The sequence below is a fragment of the Rutidosis leptorrhynchoides genome, chromosome 11, assembly GCF_046630445.1.
Source record: "Rutidosis leptorrhynchoides isolate AG116_Rl617_1_P2 chromosome 11, CSIRO_AGI_Rlap_v1, whole genome shotgun sequence".
Lineage (NCBI taxonomy): Eukaryota > Viridiplantae > Streptophyta > Magnoliopsida > Asterales > Asteraceae > Rutidosis > Rutidosis leptorrhynchoides.
Window position 1 is genome coordinate 52,499,585 of NC_092343.1, and position 20,472 is coordinate 52,520,056.

The window sequence follows — 20,472 nt, forward strand, 5'->3', positions numbered from 1 at the left end:
GTCTCACATCGGAAAGTGATATAACCAAGTGTATGTATATAAGCTTATGGGAACCCACTCTATCACCAATTGGTTTTAGAGTAATGTGGAACTCATGAGCTTATATGTTGTACATGTTGGTGGACCTGAAACGATCACAAATGTGGTATCAGAGCCGGAGCAAGGAGAAAGTAGACGGGACGCAAGATGATAAAATTCGGTGATCGATAGCATGTAGCAAGTAGCATGCAGAAAGTAAGAGCAAGGATGATCACCGATGCTCGTCAAGCAGTATGCTCGTCAAGCAGTATGGATTAACCGATTAAGGGGGTGATTGTTGGAGATAATCGGTTAAGGAAATGCACAATGGTCCCACATCGGAAAGTGATAGAACCAAATGTATGTATATAAGCTTATGGGAACCCCACTTTATCACCAATTGGTTTTAGAGAAATGTGGAACTCATGAGCTAGATGACGATGAGTCTGGATATGCTTTTGTCAAAAATTAATATGCTTTTGTTCAAATCAATATATGGCTTTGAATAAAAACCTGATTCAATTAGAAAAATTACGTGCTACAAAAATGAGAAACCAAAATGGGGTTGTTAGTTTGATCTTATCGATAACCAAAAGACTGAAATCGATGATGATGAATGTAGATGAAGATGGAAATTTTTTTGGGAGACCAATAAAATTAGGAATTACAAACATAAGAGACCTATGATGTAAATATCTAGAAATGAAATTGAGTTGACCTGGAAGGTTACTTGTTATAACAAGTTAAATACATACAATAGAATAATTTAAATAGTTGAATGCATACAACAGGAGATTTGAAAGTTGGATACATATAATAGTAATTTGATGAAAGTTCAATGCATTTTCAAATAATTTTCCCATATATATATATATATATATATATATATATATATATATATTAAATATTAGACTTTTGAGGTAATTTTTATGATGCATAATATAATATATAGCTACAAATAGAGCGAGATTTGACCGAGATATTCAATTTATCGGACGTTGACCGAGATTTAACCGAGAAACTCAATTTATCGGTCGTTGACCGATTTTTTGAAACGAGAACTCGGCAACCTCCTGAAAACGAGTTATCACCGAGTTCTAGGCCGATTTTCCCGATCTTTGCAACCATGGCTGTATTGGTTCTTGTATTTGTTGTTTTCCGTGTTCGTTTTAGTGACCCGGTTATTTAAGGCTCGTGCTTAGTTTGCTTAGGCTCTTTGTCTAGTGATGGGGTTCGTTTGTTGCTTTCGAGCCTTGGAATGCGTTTGGTTTTTTGTATCTCTGTTCATCTCTTTCATCTATTGATAAAAAGACTTTGTTTTATGTTATCGTTATTTTAGCAAAAAAAAAAAAAAAAAAAAAAAAGAAAAAGATGCATTTCAACTTTCTAATTTCAGAAATTTAATTTTGTTATCTTCAGAGCACTTGCTGTAGTTTCTGGAAACATGGAGGAAGTATTGATTATGTCACTTTTCCCACTCTCTGTTTTAATTTATCGTTTATTTCAGTTATATCATCTACTTAAGAATAAATTACTGAAGCATTTTTCATTACAAATCGCTACTCTTTTTTCTTTACTGTCACACAATCAAGTGGTTCGTCCAAATTTAAAAATAGTAACGATTCTTTAAATAATTGCGCATGAATTGTTACTGATTTTTTAATTGAAGGAATCCAAATAATGTAACGATTAAAACATTCATCTTCACTTAAATAAAAACTATTAAAACAAAGCAATCCATGAGAACAACCTACTAGCTCTACACACATCAAGAATGACCTTATCATAAATTTGGAAGAATTTGTTATGACTAAAGATGTATTCTCCGGGACTGATATTAAGGCCATTTGTACCGAAGCTGGATTGCTTGCTCTGAGAGAACGTCGAATGAAGGTGAGACACTATCACATTATAAACTACTAGTACTATTTTGCTGATATGCCTTCAAAATTCGCCGTGCTAATTGACTTGACATATACTCAATAGCTAATCCTGTTATCTGCTTGTCGATAATCCTGAAATATCATTTATTTCCGCTTACTGGGCTTTTGTACTCATTAAGCTAAGTTACAGCCCAATGGGTTGAGTTCTAAAAGAATTATACATTCATTAAAAGACCACATATATACAGCCCAATTTAAGCCCAATTTGTAACCATAAGCATGTACGACAACATTATCATTATCACAAAAATATGTGGCAAAACAAAAATGTTATGGATAAAAAACATTACCATCCAAATTCAATCTAAGTTATATTTTCATCTTCTCAACAACTATCAGAATCCAATCCCTCACACATTCTTCGACCGAAATGGCATTATGCAGTATTGCATCCACTACTTCTGGATTTGTGACCAAATCGAACATTTCAATCTTCGAAACAAACACATTAAAGTCTCCTATGTTTATGTTTTCTTCCATAAAAACTAAAGCTACACGGTTGGTCGTTATGGCTGCTGATGAAGGGGCTGCGGGTGCTTTATCTATCGAAGAAGATAAGACTAAACCACCCCCAATTGGACCCAAAAGAGGAACCAATGTACCATTTTTAATTTCAATAGAAATGGTACAATTTCAATTCTAGTTTCAAGTTTCAACTCGTTTAGATAGCAGTTTAAGTGTATAATATAAAAAAATCACCCTTAACTAGATACATAAACAAAGTTACATTGATGTTTAACCTTGAATGCTATCAATATAATCTGAACGAAAACTGTGATACGACAAAAATGTTTATGCCAGGTCTTTGATTTAGCGCTATATGGCTGGCCTAATCAACAAAGATGTTGTGTGTTCTAAGCTTCAAAGTTTTAATTGAGATAACGTTCATGAAAAGTGTGTGATATAGTTGAGATATTAGCTTTTCAAGGTATATTTTTGCAGCAAAATAGTGCTAAAAGTATTGTTTGGTTTTAAATAGTTGGATTATCCTCTCCAATTAATTTTGCAAATATTAATTGGAGAGGATAATTTCAAGATGACTTGGTGTTTGGTGCTCCGTTATCAAGAATCTCATATTCAAACCTCACTAGCAACACATTTTGAATTGTCAGGGAAATGGTAAAAAAAATGGGATAACACGGTTATATTACATACATCTAAGTAAAAATATTCGTCCTCTCCGCGTAGTTCGAACATGGAAAACCCCTTCTTTTAGCGTTATTAGATTACATTTATCGGTTTCACTTTTAATCGACCCGAAAATCATTGTCAAAAATTCAATTTTGTTTTATCTATTTTTATACCGGTTTGGTATTGAATTAAACACTTTCAAACAGAATAAATCGGTTTCACTTTTAATTAATCCGAAACCATTTTATAAATTCAAATTTGTTTTATCCGATTTTAATTGGGTTCGATATTTGAATTAAACACTTTCAAACAAAATAAATGAACATCCCTACCATAATCTCTCTGTTTTAAATTCAAAATATAGAACTACAATATGCACCTTATAATGGTAACATGTTATCAATGTCATGTTCACAAACAGGTTCGTATTCTTAGGAAGGAATCATACTGGTTTAACAGTATTGGATCGGTTGTGAGCGTTGATCAGGTAATTAAAGCTAATCGATACTCGTCTCAAGATCTACTTTAAATAATAATCGTATATATATATACGCTAATGTTATGCCCATTCTTGTAACGTGCAGGACCCAAACTCTAGTTATCCAGTTGTTGTGCGGTTCAACAAACTCAACTATGCAAATGTATCAACAAACAACTACGGGTTAGATGAGATTGAAGAAGTTTAAACTTCACTCTGCCAATGTCACTATTGTTAGATAATAAGTTAGGCCTAAGTCCAATACGTGGGCTTGGGTCGGTTTATAGGTTTTTAGGGTTTTATGTATTCTATATACACTACAACAAATTTACCTATTGTTCACGCATTTTTTTACACACTTCTAGAAAAATGTGAGCTTTTTGTCAAATTTCACACACATATAAATCTATATAAGTTTGCTACACTTATAAATGTTGAATATTATTTAATTTTCACACATAAAATTGTAGGAAAAATATGTTCACACTTATTAATGTGTACAAAGACAAATTTAATCACATTTAAAAATGTGAATAAATTTGTTACACATCATTTCTTCACACAAGGGGGAACGTGAACAAATTGAGTGCGACAAAATTAACTTAACACCATTAAGTGTGGTTATATTTATGATTATACACACAAATTAGTGTGAACTTTTTCTCCTACACTTTTATGTGTGAAAATATCACAATATTCTACACTTATAAATGTAATACATTAACATACATTTACACGTGTGAGAAATTTAACAAATAAGTACACACTTTTTAAAAATGTGTACATTTATGCGTGACTAATCAACAAATTTGTTGTAGTGATATTGACAATGAGTAATAAGATAATAGCTACGGGTTTCATTCTATAACATGGTATCCGAGCCATACGATCCTGGTGGTACCACTTCCATCACCACCACCGTATGTGTTTCTTCTTTTTTATTCTACCGTTTCTACTGCCGTAGTTAAACACAAGGTCTCTCTTCCTTTATCAATGAAAAACAGCAGAAAAGAAAAAGAAATTCTTTCCCATCGATCTTGATTCTTTTGTTTAAAGAGATGGCACAAAGAACAAATAAATAGCCACCGTAACCGACTAAAAGCTTATTCTCATTATAAAAATATTTCTCAAGATCATCCAATATTGTTTTTCCTTTTTTGTTTTCATTTTCTTTTATATCCCGAACAAGTTTTTGAATACGGTGAGAAGCAATCTCTCGTAACTTCCTATATGGTTTTCTTTTGTATTTTACTATTTTTCTAATATTTCAACTTTCTAGCAATAAGAATCGGCGTTGGGATGAGCCGCCTAACGTGACTAGGTTCCAAAATCTGAAAAAAAGAGAGAATATTTTGTCAAAATTCTTAATTGCAGCTGGAGGCGGAACCTTATTATTAGCTAGGAGGGCCATTGCCATCCTATAAATTTGGGCTACTAGTATAATTTTGGTATATATATTGGGCTTAAAATAAATATATGTTGGGCCCTCTTAAAACTAAGGACTAAGTTTTTATTTCGACTTCTTTAACCTAAAAATTTCATCTAACAATATTCAAACAACTTTTGAGAGTGTTTCCACTCTGGGTGGAGAAATGACTTGTTTTTATTTTTGGATAAGGAAAGATTGTCTACATCTTACCTCCCCATATGTGGTATTCTACAATCTTTTATCCATAGTTCATGGACAACAATTCTTCAAATCCAATCATCTATGTCCTATTCAATTATGGATTTATTCAACATTTCAAGTTATTACTTTTTTACTATTTTGCTCATTCGATGTTAATTTTCACTATTTTTACTCATCTTACTTGAATACCCAATTCCTAATCAATGATCTGTTAAGATAGGTTCTATGTTTAAAAAGAAAAAACGTAATTCAAACAAGGTTATGCTAGGATTAATGATATTAAAGTGTAGTTATGACTTATTTGAACTCCTTTGCTTAATTGTAATTAGACGTGATCTGAGAGACTGAGGCCATTCAGTTTAATTGATTAAATAAATATATTAGAAGCCTTAAACTTTTTAATGGTCGTTATTTTCGCCCTCCTAATCTTGAGCTTCAAGTTCCGCCACTGATTGCAGCATTGAAGAATATTGTTATCGTCGACAAAGTTGCATACCGAAGTGGTACTTGATCCTTAGGCACATCAAAGTCACGGCGTAAAAGAAAAAAAACGCTACGGAAAAGGAGAAGCCGTCAAGAAATATGTTACTCTGTATCAGCGAGTATCAATTTATTCATTGTAACAAATGAGAGAAAAAAAATTATTTTTATTTATTTTATTAGTAATCTTCCAGTCTCGAGCTTTCGTGATTTCGACGCTCGGACCGCGGGGGAGTGTTAGACACGAATATATGTATAGCCTAACCTTGTTGTGTAATGTGCTCGGTCCATTTGGTTGAATTACGTTTAGGGTTTTATGTTATGTACCCTATAAATAGTCTCTAATGTCATCAATAATAAGCATGGGATTTCATTATATAACGCTACGGAAAACGCTACAGAAAAGGAGAAGCCATCAAGAAATACGCAACCAAATCAGCGAATATCGATCTATTCAGCGCAACAGACCAAGAAAAAAAAATATATATTATGTTTTTTTTTATAATTTTTATTTGATATTTGTGTTTCCTTCCAGTCCGAGTTCGATTGTGGGCTTGGGTCCGTTAGGATTTTCTAGATTACCTGTATGACTATAAACTAGTGAAATGACCCGTGGAATCACATGTTTATTTAAACGAAATAGTTTAATGATAGGTATTAAGTGAACGTAAATGCTAAAGTTATTTAGTTTTATAACCCATGGAACCACATAATCCAACTAAGAAACTCGTCAGCTGAACATTTCATCAAACACTCAAAATGCATATTTAACAATCCACATCCAATCATAAGAGATAATATTGGTCGTCATTTTATTTAAAAGTGTAAATCAAAATATAAATGTAGAATTGGTTTCATTCTGCCTAACTTTTATACCTTCTCGTACTCAATTCAAAATAACTAATTAAAATAATTTAACTATTTAATTTTAATAATTAAAATAATTATTAATAAGATTTAATAATAATAATTAATTAATAAGATTTAATTTTAATTCAAAATTATTTAGATTGATGACATCACCTACCATACTTAGATTTTTTTCTTTTTCTTTTTGATTTTTTTAACAAAGGAATTAGCTTAATAATGACATCATCATTTTAGCAATATAATAGAAACTATAGATATCGCATCAATTATCAATAATATTGAGGGGTTCATATTATCTAACAACTATAAAAAAAATGACAAAAAATTGTATTTGTAGGGCTGCATAAGAGGCTTACCAAACCCATGTTTACATTTTGATACCAAGAAAATAAAAATGACAAATGGCAACTCTTTTGCATTATGTAACAACATGCTTTTTGTTATGAAATCAAAAGTCAAGAATGGATGTGGATGTCAATTTGAATAATAGTTACGCATGCATTTGAATAGTTATTTGCACAGTAAAATTTATAGTATAAATATAGGATCGAATGTAATCAGTTTTTGCACCATTCACTTCAATAAGATTTATTACTCTCTCCTTTCTCTTTAATATCAGTAGTCCATAGCCAAGAGTCAGATCACTAAAGGTAGTTATAAACTCCTAAATTGTAACACGTTATCAGCACGAAGTGCTCCTTATAATCAATGTTTATCTAAGCAAGCACAAGTCACTAATCAAGGTAAGAAATTCTTTAACGATATCTTCTATTATTTATTAGTAAGGTAAATATTATTATCATCATAAGTAAAATTATATTTCTGTAATCTAACTTTTATTAACTTCACTAACATTTATATTTATGTTATTTAAGTTATATATGGTCGGTTATACCGCCTGAATTATATTTATGTAATCTAACTTTTATTAACTTCACTAACATTTATATTTATGTTATTTAAGTTATATATGGTCGGTTATACCGCCTGAATTATATTTATGTAATCTAACTTTTATTAACTTCACTAACATTTATATTTATGTTATTAACTTCATTAACATTTATATTTATGTTATTTAAGTTATATATGGTCGGTTATACCGCCTGAATTATATTTATGTAATATAACTTTTATTAACTTCACTAACATTTATATTTATGTTATTAACTTCACTAACATTTATATTTATGTTATTTAAGTTATATATGGTCGGTTATACCGCCTGAATTATATTTCTGTAATCTAACTCTTATTAACTTCATTAACATTTATATTTATGTTATCTAACATTTATGATTACTTATGTAATTAATCATTATTTATTTCATGTATACTAATGTTTATTCTTAAAATTTATTATTTATGCATAATATGTTTATTCTCTTAATTTTCGTATTTATACTAAACGTATTTATACTAAATGTATTTATAGTAATCGTATTTGTACTAATAAAATTCTTTTATTAAAATTATTATTAATACAATGAGTACATAACGGTTGTTAACGTCAACTGACGACGTTACAACAACTATATTTTTTAAATATAAAATAAACATCTCCGTTTTCACATTTTCACAAATCAATCTTCATTTTCTCAGATTACCACTCTCAAAAAGTTTTTTTGTAAAGATGATTCACATAAGGATGATTTTTCCTATTGTATTGATCATACTAACTATCATCATTATTGCTAATATACCACCGGGTGAACCTATATTCTATCCTGATCTTGTGGTTTTATCATTTGTAATCATGCCATTATTCTGTTGTTTGCTACTTATGAATTTAAAATGATTCATTTATTATTTGTCTATGAATAGAAGTTGATTATGATTATGATTTATGTTGTTCATCTTTTTGATTAGAAAATATCGAATTTGAAAAGGCTTAAATTTGCTTCTTTAGAATTAAGTGGGAACAACTACTTAACATGGGTTATGAATGTAGAAAAACATCTTAAATCAATCGGTATTTTAGAAACCCTGAATGAAAATAACATTTGTTCTGAACATGAGAAAGCAATAGCAAGTATTTTTCTTAGCAAACATATTGATGAGTCCTTAGAATCTGCATATTATATGATCGAAGATCCAAGAGTATTATGGAAAATACTCAAAGATAGATACAATATTAATTATCAAGAAATAACGGTGATCCATGAAAGAATAAAATTGAAGATGTTAGTAGACGCTCTTATAAGAATCCCGGAGATTCTTATTAATGATCTGGTAACGTGGATCATCAGTCTAGTATTTCTTGAATACATGAACATCTTGTTTATCTCTACAAATAAGTCCTAAAAAAAAAGAAAACGAGAGTGAATCTGTTGAAAAATCTTGCATAAATAAACCCTGAGCTACCTTGAGACTTGAATGATTTGAATTTTCTAAGATGCCTAGCTTGTTATGTATCACTCATAAATAAATGGTTTTAGACCATAACACATATGTTTATTAAGTGTTATCTTTTATGTACTTCGTAACTTGTTTGCAGATAATATAATTTGATTATCTTGCTGAAATATAACTCATTGTTTGCTTATCTTATTTGAAGTTTTAGTATGAATCCTGCTGAAATACAACATCAATTAAATGGTAAAGACCTATGTATTGCAGATAGTGGTAACATACACACTATGATCAAATCTAAGAAATATTTCATTGATTTAAATCAAATTAAGGAATTATAAATACTATATCAGGTCTTGCAAACTTGATATAAGGAACGGAAAAGGCAAAAATTCATATTACCAATCGTACGAATTTTCTGATAAACAATGCTTTGTTTTCTCCCAAATCAAAGAGAAATTTGTTAAGTTTCTCTGATATATATCATAATGGATATGATTATCAGTCAATGATAACCGGAAATGAGAAATACCTATGTAGCACCGAAAAGCGCATATGATGAAAAGCGCAGCGCATATGATAAAAAGCGCATATGATGAAAAGCGCAGCGCATATGATTAAAAACGCATATGATAAAAAGCGCATATGATGAAAAGCGCAGCGCATATGATGAAAAGCGCAGCGCATATGATGAAAAGCACAACACATATGATTAAAAGCGCATATGATGAAAAGCGCAGCGCATATGATTAAAAGCGCATCACATATGATTAAAAGCGCATATGATGAAAAGCGCATCACATATGATTAAAAGCGCAGTGCATATGATTAAAAGCGCATCGCATATGATTAAAAGCGCAGCGCATATGATTAAAAGCGCATATGATGAAAAGCGCAGCGCATATGATGAAAAGCGCATATGATGAAAAGCGCAGCACATATGATTAAAAGCGCATATGATGAAAAGCGCAGCGCATATGATGAAAAGCGCAACGCATATGATTAAAAGCGCATATGATGAAAAGTGCATATGATGAAAAGCGCATCGCATATGATTAAAATCGCGTATGATGAAAATGATATATGATGAAAAGCGCATATGATGATTAATGAAAAGCACATATGGTGATTAATTAAAAGCACATATGGTGATTAATGAAAAGAATATTGAGAAAGAATCACCAATGTTTCTTGAAAGAATTCAAGGTTATATATATGGACCAATTCATCCATCATGTGGACCATTTTGATATTTCATGGTTCTAATAGACGCATCTAGCGGATGGTCTCATGTTTGTGTGTTATCAAGCCGTAATATGGCATTTGCAAAGTTTCTTGCACAAATTATTAAATTGAGAACACATTATTCTGATTACACCGTTAAAAGGATGAGACTTGATAATGCTGGTGAGTTAACATCTCAAGCATTTAATGATTATTATATGTCTACAGGGATTGTTGTTGAACATCCAGTTGCTCATGTGCATACACAAAATTGGTTTAGCTAAATCAATAGATAAACGTTTGCAGCTAATAACTAGACAATTGGTAATGAGTACAAAACTCTCAATATTTATATGGGGACATATAAATTTACATGATGCGACATTAATTCGCATTAAACCAAGTGCAAGTCATAAATATTCTCCATTACCAACTTAATTTTGATCGAGAGCCAAATATTTTCCATCTTAGAACATTTGGTTGTGCAGTGTATTTTTAATTGCACCACCACAACAAATGGTTCCTCAAAGAAGGATTGAAATATATGTTGGATATGAAACATCTTCAATCATAAGATATATTGAATCCATGACGGGTGATGTTTTTACAGCACGTTTTTGCTGATTGTCATTTTAATGAAAAATTGTTCCCTAGATTAGGGGGAGAAATGAAAAAATAAATAAAATGATGTTTCATGATGTGAACATCAATTAAGGTATCTTGATACTCGCACAAAAGAATGCGAAACAAAAATTCAAAAAAATAATGCATATGCAAGAACTTGCGAATAATTTGCCAGATGCATTTACATATGCTAAAAGAGTGACTAAATCATATATATCAGTAGTAAATGCTCTAGCAAGAATTGAAATTCAAAAAGCTGGCAATAATGTCACTCATGAGTCTTTTGTCACTTCCAAAACGTGGAAAACAAATTAGTTCCAAAGATAAAAATCCTCGAAAAGGATAATCAGCTGATAATGAGGTAAAAAAAAAAGGTGTTCAAGAAGAACCACAAATCAATATTCCTTCTGCAGAGGATATTGACAATGTAAATACATAAATTGCAATAAATTATGCAATATTATGGAACCAAAATGAAATGAAAAATCTCGATGAGATATTTTCATATAATGTTACAATGACATCATGAATAAAAATGATGATCTGGAACCAAAATTTGTCATTGAATATCAAAATAAATGAAGCGACCCGTCCTAATCCATAAGGACGAATACGATAACATATGATTCCATTACGAGGTATTTGACCTCTATATGATACATTTTACAAATATTGCATTCGTTTTTAAAAGACAAACTTTCATTTCATCGAAAGTTGATGGCATGCATACTATTTCATAATATATCCAACTATAATTGACTTAATAATAATCTTGATGAACTCAACGACTCGAATGCAACGTCTATTGAAATATGTCATGAATGACTCCAAGTAATATCTCTAAAATGAGCAAATGCACTGCGGAAGATTTCTTTCGTACCTGAGAATAAACATGCTTTCAAGTGTCAACCAAAAGGTTGGTGAGTTCATTAGTTTATCATAAACATTCATTTCCATCATTTTAATAGACCACAAGATTTTCATTTCCATTTCTCATAAATATACGTCCCATACATAGAGACAAAAATCATTCATATGGATTGAACACCTGGTAACCGACATTAACAAGATGCATATAGAATATCCCCATCATTCCGGGACACCCATCGGACATGATAATTTCGAAGTACTAAAGCATTCCAAATTCCAGAATGGGGCTTGTTGGGCCCGATAGATCTATCTTTAGGATTCGCGTCAATTTGGGGGTGTGTTCCCAAATTCTTAGGCTACCAAGCTAAAAGGGGCATATTCGATTTCAATCATTCAACCATATAATGTAATTTCAATTACTTGTGTCTATTTCGTAAAACAGTTATAAAAGCAGCGCATGTATTCTCAGTCCCAAAAATATATATTGCAAAAGCATTTAAAAAGGGAGCAAATGAAACTCACTCTACAATATTTTGTAGTAAAAATATTCATACGACGGAACTGAACAATGCAGGGCTGGCCTCGGATTCATGAACCTAAATCATTTATATATATATTAAAATGTATAATTAACATGTAATAATAATCACACCAGTTTATATATATTAATTATATAATATATTATTTATTATAATATAATGTATTTGTTATTTTCAAATGTTATATATATTTATATATGTTACCTTTATGTTAAAATAGTAAATTAGATAGTTTTATGATATATGTAATAATTACAAATAATATATATTGTAATGAAAATAATAATACTATTAGTAACTTTTGTATTAATCGATAATGATAATAATAATATTAATGTTAAAAATGTTGATAATAATAATACCCATAATAATAATAATAATAATAATAATAATAATAATAATAATAATAATAATAATAAAGAATAATAATTTAATAAAAATTGATATTTTTAAAATAATGATATTAATAATACTAGCTAGATAATAATAATCATAAAAATCATAATAATAATAATTATAATAATAGCAATAATAATAAAAATAAGATAAAAAATAATAACAAATAAATAACTACCTCAAAGAAGTAGCCCATATAAAAATGCCCAAGTCCGGGTTTGAACCCGCGACGTCCCGCTAACCCGAAAACAATCCCTTTACCATTACACTGTTTCAGCTTTGCTCATGCTAATAATATATAATCTGTAATCATTTCTATTTTATCTTCTTCCCTATACCATTTGGCCCAACAATAATTAAGATCTTGGCCCAAAGATAAAACTTTGGCCCAACAGAAGAAATAGAACTCTCGGCCCAACAATCAAATTAGTTGGCCCAAGTTAATAAGTGTATGGATTAAAGTGTAACATCCCGCATTTTTCCGTTAAATTTATTTTTTTAACACTGTCTTTTTTTTTATAATATCTTTCGTTATCTAAATTTGTAGTTTCCGTTGACTAACGTTCATAATATCCCCGTTATTTAATTATAACATCACTCGTTTACTCGAGCGTTTTTAAAGTATTCGTTTGGTTAATTTCCGCACCCGCTTTGAAACTTGAGGGACCGAGGTTGTCAAGTGGGCAAACTAGTTGACTAGGTCAACTAGTCAACCCACCTTTCTCATCCATTCATTTCATTCATCTCCCACCTCCCCATTTTCTCTCTACTTCCATTTATGAACTCAAACACTCAACTCACAAAATCATCATCTAAATCCGGATCAAGAGGCAAACATCAAAACAAATTACATTTTCGTGATCCTCTCTCCATCCTCTACACTTTGGTACCAATTTCATCAGGTTTGGGTAACTTTCTAAAAACACTAAATTTCTAATTCGTTTTGTATACTTGAAATGATGTTAGTTAGTGTCTATGGCTCGTGTATAACATGAATATATGTTTTGTTTGCTCGATTTGTTGTTTTGAGTAACTAGTTTGAACATTTGAAATGGGTTTGCTTAATCTTGCATATTGGAAGATTAAATGTTGTTTAAATGCTAAAGTCCATGTTTTAATTGTGTTACTAGTATCACTAGCTTTGTTTTGATGCGTAGGTTGAGTAAGAAAACTTCAAAAACATGATTAATGAGTTTGTGAAGTTTGGTTAGGGTTTGATAGCTTTAAAACGAACTTTTGATGCATTGAATGCTTGTTAATGTTATTGATAAGTGCTTAATTGTAATGTATGTTTCATTACCTTCAAAGCGGCATATCATATGTGTGAATTGGATTCCCAAATCTTAAAATGCATTTTGTGAACTTGAAACTTTGAAAATAAACCTTTAATGATCACTTGACGAGATTTCGGTTATTGTAATTGATGTTTTTTCTTGATGAAAAGTGGTTAGTTGTATTCCTTATCAAAATACCTTTCCAACGATATATGATACTTGTTTTGGATGTTTACGGTTTATGATTTATGTGTATTTGAAGTTGGATTCGTGCTTGAGTGAAAACTGCCAGAATTGCAGATCAGTTAAATGGAGCGGCGCGCCAAAATTGGAGCGGCGCGCCATTTGGGCCTGTCCCAATTTCTTTTTGTTTTTCACATTTTCACCCCCGCTTACTCGTAACTCCGATTAACATGAAACTTGGCAAACATGTTTATATATATTTTCTCATCATGGGAAAATCGTCGGATACCCGACCCGACCCCGTTGACTTTGACTTTGACCAAGTTTGACTTTTAGTCAAACTTAACCAAACACTTATGCAATCGTTTTAATCGTATTTTATACTTGATTCTTGCATGAAACTTGACAACGTGATTCACATGCTATACTAATCTAGTCGTAACGAGCCATAGGACTAATTGAACACATTTCGCCCGACCTTGTGTCGTAACCGTTAATTAATACAACTTACTTGTTTAGGTCAAGGCTAAGCAACTGCTATGCACACGTTTACTTTGTGAAGTACTTTTATACTCGTGCACTCGAGGTGAGATCATAGTCCCACCTTTTCAACAACTTTTTATACTTTTAAATTGTGGGCTGAGAAACATATACTTTGTTACATTTTGTACTACTTACTTTTATACCTTGAACACAAGTACGATGAAACAAACATTCCACAGTGAGTTAGAACAAAAATCCTCAATTCGATTATCATTAGTTACACTTGCAGGGTGTAAGCGAGAACTTATATTATGTGGCCATACGGGTTTGACAAACCCTCATTTCGGACGGTTCACTACCGTCTACGGATGAAATATATTTTCGAGAAACAGTGTATGTTCTAACACTATTGTGATGGGGTTCTATGGAAGGAAACATTAAGTCTTGATAATTGGGTGCTCGCGAACAAACTTTTGGAATGCAAACGATTTGGATAATCAACATATTGGAATTACTAAATCTTGTGGTTCAAAATATAACGTTTACTAATACACCTATGATTTCACCAACGTTTTTCGTTGACAGTTTTCTATATGTTTCTCAGGTTCATACTTGGCTATTTGATACATGCTTCCGCGTACACTCTTACTTGCTTGGGGTCAAGCATACATGCATACACTTTGATTACTTGCTTGGAGTCAAGCATACATACATACATACGCTAGTGATAGCACCTTTGGATTCAAACATTTGTCTACATACTTACGCTATTTATAGCAACTGTGATTTTAAACTAATTATGTCGCAAGTTATTTCATTTATACTTTACTACTTTTTTAAATTTAAACTTGTTGTCGATCCGTTTGGTAAACTAAACTTTGCAAGTCTTGTACTTTTCAAATGAATGCGACATAATTTTGGTCAACGAGTCTCATATAGGGACTATGACCACGTAACGGGACCTAAGTTAGTGGCGTCATCAATGACGATTTTGTCGAGTCGCTACATATGGTATCAGAGCGTTGGTTGTAGGGATCTATGATGTGCATTAGTGTGTCTGACAGAGTCGTTAGGACGCATTAGTGAATCTAGACTACAATCGGATAGTTAGCCATTGCATTCTGATATACATTTGCTATAGATAGCACTTACTTGACTACTTGTGCATTATACTTGAATCATTCTTAGGCAAACTTCTTGATGGTACCAAGCTTTCATCATACGAATCCGTATTCTGCCACTTTCTGGTAATACACGTAAATTCATGATTCATATGCGTAAGGATGATGACGACTTCATTAGTCACACTAGTTCAGGAACTCTGTCTCCCACGTTGTTATTCGCCAACCGTCTCAACTTACTATCGGTGTCACACCGGTGTTTCTTACTATCTACCACTTCTTGTTACCGCCACTACTATAGATGAGTATCGTCATCACTACTTATCACTACGGTTGCGTACTACTCGTTATCATGATTCGTTACTCTTTTCGTACCTAAATACATTATTGTTTGACTTGAACCGCATTGACGTGAGCAATGATTTATACACTTCTCTCGGAAAACGCATCTTCAGAGTTGCACTAATTCTTTCGATTCAATACGAGTTACGTTAGAGACGTCGTTACACTTTGTTCATTTAAAATCTTCACGATCACCCGAACTTGATTTTATGGAGTGATGTGGGAATGGAGGTATGAGTTAGCATAATATAACGACACTCGATCAACGTGGTTATATTATGGTAAGCCATACCAAAGTTCTAATGACTCGTGATGGTGATTGGACTCGATCCACCTAATCACCACCATGTGCCATGTACATGACTTCATTTTTTTCTTGTTGGATATCCGAAAACTCCGAGAATACTGATAACAATCATACCAGGGACACATCTTCGATTATTGTCGAACCATATTTATGCTTCCGAATGGATGACAAATTCTTTCAACTTCAAACATACGTTAAATTGTGTATACTATCTCATTTTCGCACAGTTTTATCGACGAACTACAATATGCTTGTTATGCTCACATCGAGGCGGAAACTTCTCTCGCCTTACACTCGTACTTCCGTATAAGGAAATCTTTATTCTAAATTCTCAACAGAGAGAGAGACTCTCCACATTAAGCTAGTATTCGCCTTGAGGGTGAATAGTCCTAACGAACATTTTCGGAAACCGATAAACTTTCCGCGGCGCGAAATTCTTGAGAAACAGAAACTTGTTCCAACAAATGTTTTCAAGTTCTAACGAACTTGTTCGAATATACCTTACAGAACTGTACCTCATTTTGGATCGAGATCCTCGTTTCACTTCTAGATTTCGGAGTGCCTTACAAAAAGCCTCGGGACCACGTTTAGACCTGAGTACAACACATCAACCACAACCCGAAGGACCAAGCAAACATACGATTCAAACCTTGAAAACCATAATACGAGTTTGCGTTATCAACTTCAAATTTACTTGGGGAAAGTATTTGTCTTTAGCCGAATTCTCTTACTACAATAATTTTCATCCGAGTATTAACGCCACACCTTTCGAGAACTCATATAGCCATAATTGTCGTTTTCTTAATCGTTGAACCGAAGTAGGTGACAAGCAAACCACTGAACCCGAACCCATTCATGAAATAACCGATATTATTGTTCAAATCCAAAAAGACTCAAAACGACCGTAGTCGCCAAAGGACCTATGCCGATGTTAGACGTAAACCTCTCGAATTCCTAGTGGGTAACCCTGTAATACTAAAAGTCGCACCTTGAAAAGGTGTAATCCGTTTCGAAAAACGTAGAAAGCTAAATCCGCGAGATTTTGATCCTTTTGAAATCTTGGGGCGTATTGGACCCGATGCATACCGTTTAGATTTTCCGACCCATTCGAGTCTCCGTTCATACTAGATTCCATGAATCAAACTTACAGAAGTGTCTTGCGAAATAAGAACTTGTTATTCTTTTCGATGAGCTTACTATCGATGATAAACTTCAATTTCCAGGAGAACCGGTTGAAACTATGAATCGTGAAACCAACTTTAAAACAACGTAAAATCCCGATTGTCAAGTTCGTTGAAATGCCCAAGGAAGTATTTTCACTTATCCGTAGAATTGGCAACGCACAATCTCGATGAAGGAACAACGACTACTACTTCCAACTAAATTTCGGGACAAAATTTCTTTTAAGGTGTGGGTAATGTAACATCCCGCATTTTTCCGTTAAATTTATTTTTTTAACACTGTCTTTTTTTTTATAATATCTTTCGTTATCTAAATTCGTAGTTTCCGTTGACTAACGTTCATAATATCCCCGTTATTTAATTATAACATCACTCGTTTACTCGAGCATTTTTAAAGTATTCGTTTGGTTAATTCCCACACCCGCTTTGAAACTTGAGGGACCGAGGTTGTCAAGTGGGCAAACTAGTTGACTAGGTCAACTAGTCAACCCACCTTTCTCATCCATTCATTTCATTCATCTCCCACCTCCCCATTTTCTCTCTACTTCCATTTATGAACTCAAACACCCTACTCACAAAATCATCATCTAAATCCGAATCAAGAGGCAAACATCAAAACAAATTACATTTTCGTGATCCTCTCTTCATCCTCTACATTTTGGTACCAATTTCATCAAGTTTGGGTAACTTTCTAAAAACACTAAATTTCTCTAAATTCATTTTGTATACTTGAAATGATGTTAGTTAGTGTCTATGGCTCGTGTATAACATGAATATATGTTTTGTTTGCTCGATTTGTTGTTTTGAGTAACTAGTTTGAACATTTGAAATGGGTTTGCTTAATCTTGCATATTGGAAGATTAAATGTTGTTTAAATGCTAAAGTCCATGTTTTAATTGTGTTACTAGTATTACTAGCTTCATTTTGATGCGTAGGTTGAGTAAGAAAACTTCAAGAACATGATTAATGAGTTTGTGAAGTTTGGTTAGGGTTTGATAGCTTTAAAACGAACTTTTGATGCATTGAATGCTTGTTAATGTTATTGATAAGTGCTTAGTTATAATGTATGTTTCATTACCTTCAAAACGGCATATCATATGTGTGAATTGGATTCCCGAATCTTAAAATGAATTTTGTGAACTTGAAACTTTGAAAATAAACCTTTAATGATCACTTGACGAGATTTCGGTTATTGTAATTGATGTTTTTGCTTGATGAAAAGTGGTTAGTTGTATTCCTTATCAAAATACCTTTCCAACGATATAAGATACTTGTTTTGAATGTTTACGGTTTATGATTTATGTGTATTTGAAGTTGGATTCGTGCTTGAGTGAAAACTGCCAGACTTGCAGATCAGTTAAATGGAGCGGCGCGCCAAAATTGGAGCTGCGCGCCATTTGGGCCTGTCCCAATTTCTTTTTGTTTTTCACATTTTCACCCCCGCTTACTCGTAACTCCGATTAACATGAAACTTGGCAAAAATGTTTATATATACTTTCTCATCATGGGAAAATTGTCGGATACCCGACCAGACCTCGTTGACTTTGACTTTGACTTTGACCAAGTTTGACTTTTAGTCAAACTTAACCAAACACTTATGCAATCATTTTAATCGTATTTTATACTTGATTCTTGCATGAAACTTGACAACGTGATTCACATGCTATACTAATCGAGTCGTAACGAGCTATAGGACTAATTGAACACATTTCGCCCGACCTTGTGTCGTAACCGGTTAATTAATACAACTTACTTGTTTAGGTCAAGGCTAAGCAACTGCTATGCACACGTTTACTTTGTGAAGTACTTTTATACTCGTGCACTCGAGGTGAGATCATAGTCCCACCTTTTCAACAACTTTTTATACTTTTAAATTGTGGGCTGAGAAACATATACTTTGTTACATTTTGTACTACTTACTTTTATACCTTGAACACAAGTACGATGAAACAAACATTCCACAGCGAGTTAGAACAAAAATCCTCAATTCGATTATCATTAGTTACACTTGCAGGGTGTAAGCGAGAACTTATATTGTGTGGCCATACGGGTTTGACAAACCCTCATTTCGGACGGTTCGCTACCGTCTACGGATGAAATATATTTTCGAGAAACAGTGTATGTTCTAACACTATTGTGATGGGGTTCTATGGAAGGAAACGTTAAGTCTTGATAATTGGGTGCTCGCGAACAAACTTTTGGAATGCAAACGATTTGGATAATCAACATATTGGAATTACTAAATCTTGTGGTTCAAAATATAACGTTTACTAATACACCTATGATTTCACCAACATTTTTCGTTGACAGTTTTCTATATGTTTCTCAGGTTCATACTTGGCTATTTGATACATGCTTCCGCGTACACTCTTACTTGCTTGGGGTCAAGCATACATGCATACACTCTGATTACTTGCTTGGAGTCAAGCATACATACATACATACGCTAGTGATAGCACCTTTGGATTCAAACATTTGTCTACATACTTACTGAAATGTCCCGTTCTTATTGATTAAAAACGTTCCATATTAATTGATTTCGTTGTGAGGTTTTGACCTCTATATGAGACGTTTTTCAAAGACTGCATTCATTTTAAAACAAACCATAACCTTTATTTCATAAATAAACTTTTAAAAAGCTTTACGTAGATTATCAAATAATGATAATCTAAAATATCCTGTATACACACGACCATTACATAATGGTTTACAGTACAAATATGTTACATCGAAATCAGTTTCTTGAATGCAGTTTTTACACAATATCATACAAACATGGACTCCAAATCTTGTCCTTATTTTAGTATGCAATAGCGGAAGCTCTTAGTATTCACCTGAGAATAAACATGCTTTAAACGTCAACAAAAATGTTGGTGAGTTATAGGTTTAACCTATATATATCAAATCGTAACAATAGACCATAAGATTTCATATTTCAATACACATCCCATACATAGAGATAAAAATCATTCATATGGTGAACACCTGGTAACCGACATTAACAAGATGCATATATAAGAATATCC

At 32.5% G+C, this 20,472-nt stretch overlaps 1 protein-coding gene across 1 annotated transcript; it reads left to right on the top strand.

The window, feature by feature from the left end:
• Window positions 1-2,239: 2,239 nt before the first annotated feature.
• On the top strand, window positions 2,240-3,884 carry LOC139877373 (photosystem I reaction center subunit IV A, chloroplastic-like). Its single transcript, XM_071864797.1, has 3 exons — window positions 2,240-2,559; window positions 3,514-3,579; window positions 3,677-3,884. The coding sequence occupies exons 1-3, from the start codon at window positions 2,332-2,334 to the stop codon at window positions 3,776-3,778; spliced, it is 396 nt and encodes a 131-aa protein (XP_071720898.1). The 5' UTR covers window positions 2,240-2,331; the 3' UTR covers window positions 3,779-3,884.
• Window positions 3,885-20,472: the final 16,588 nt, after the last annotated feature.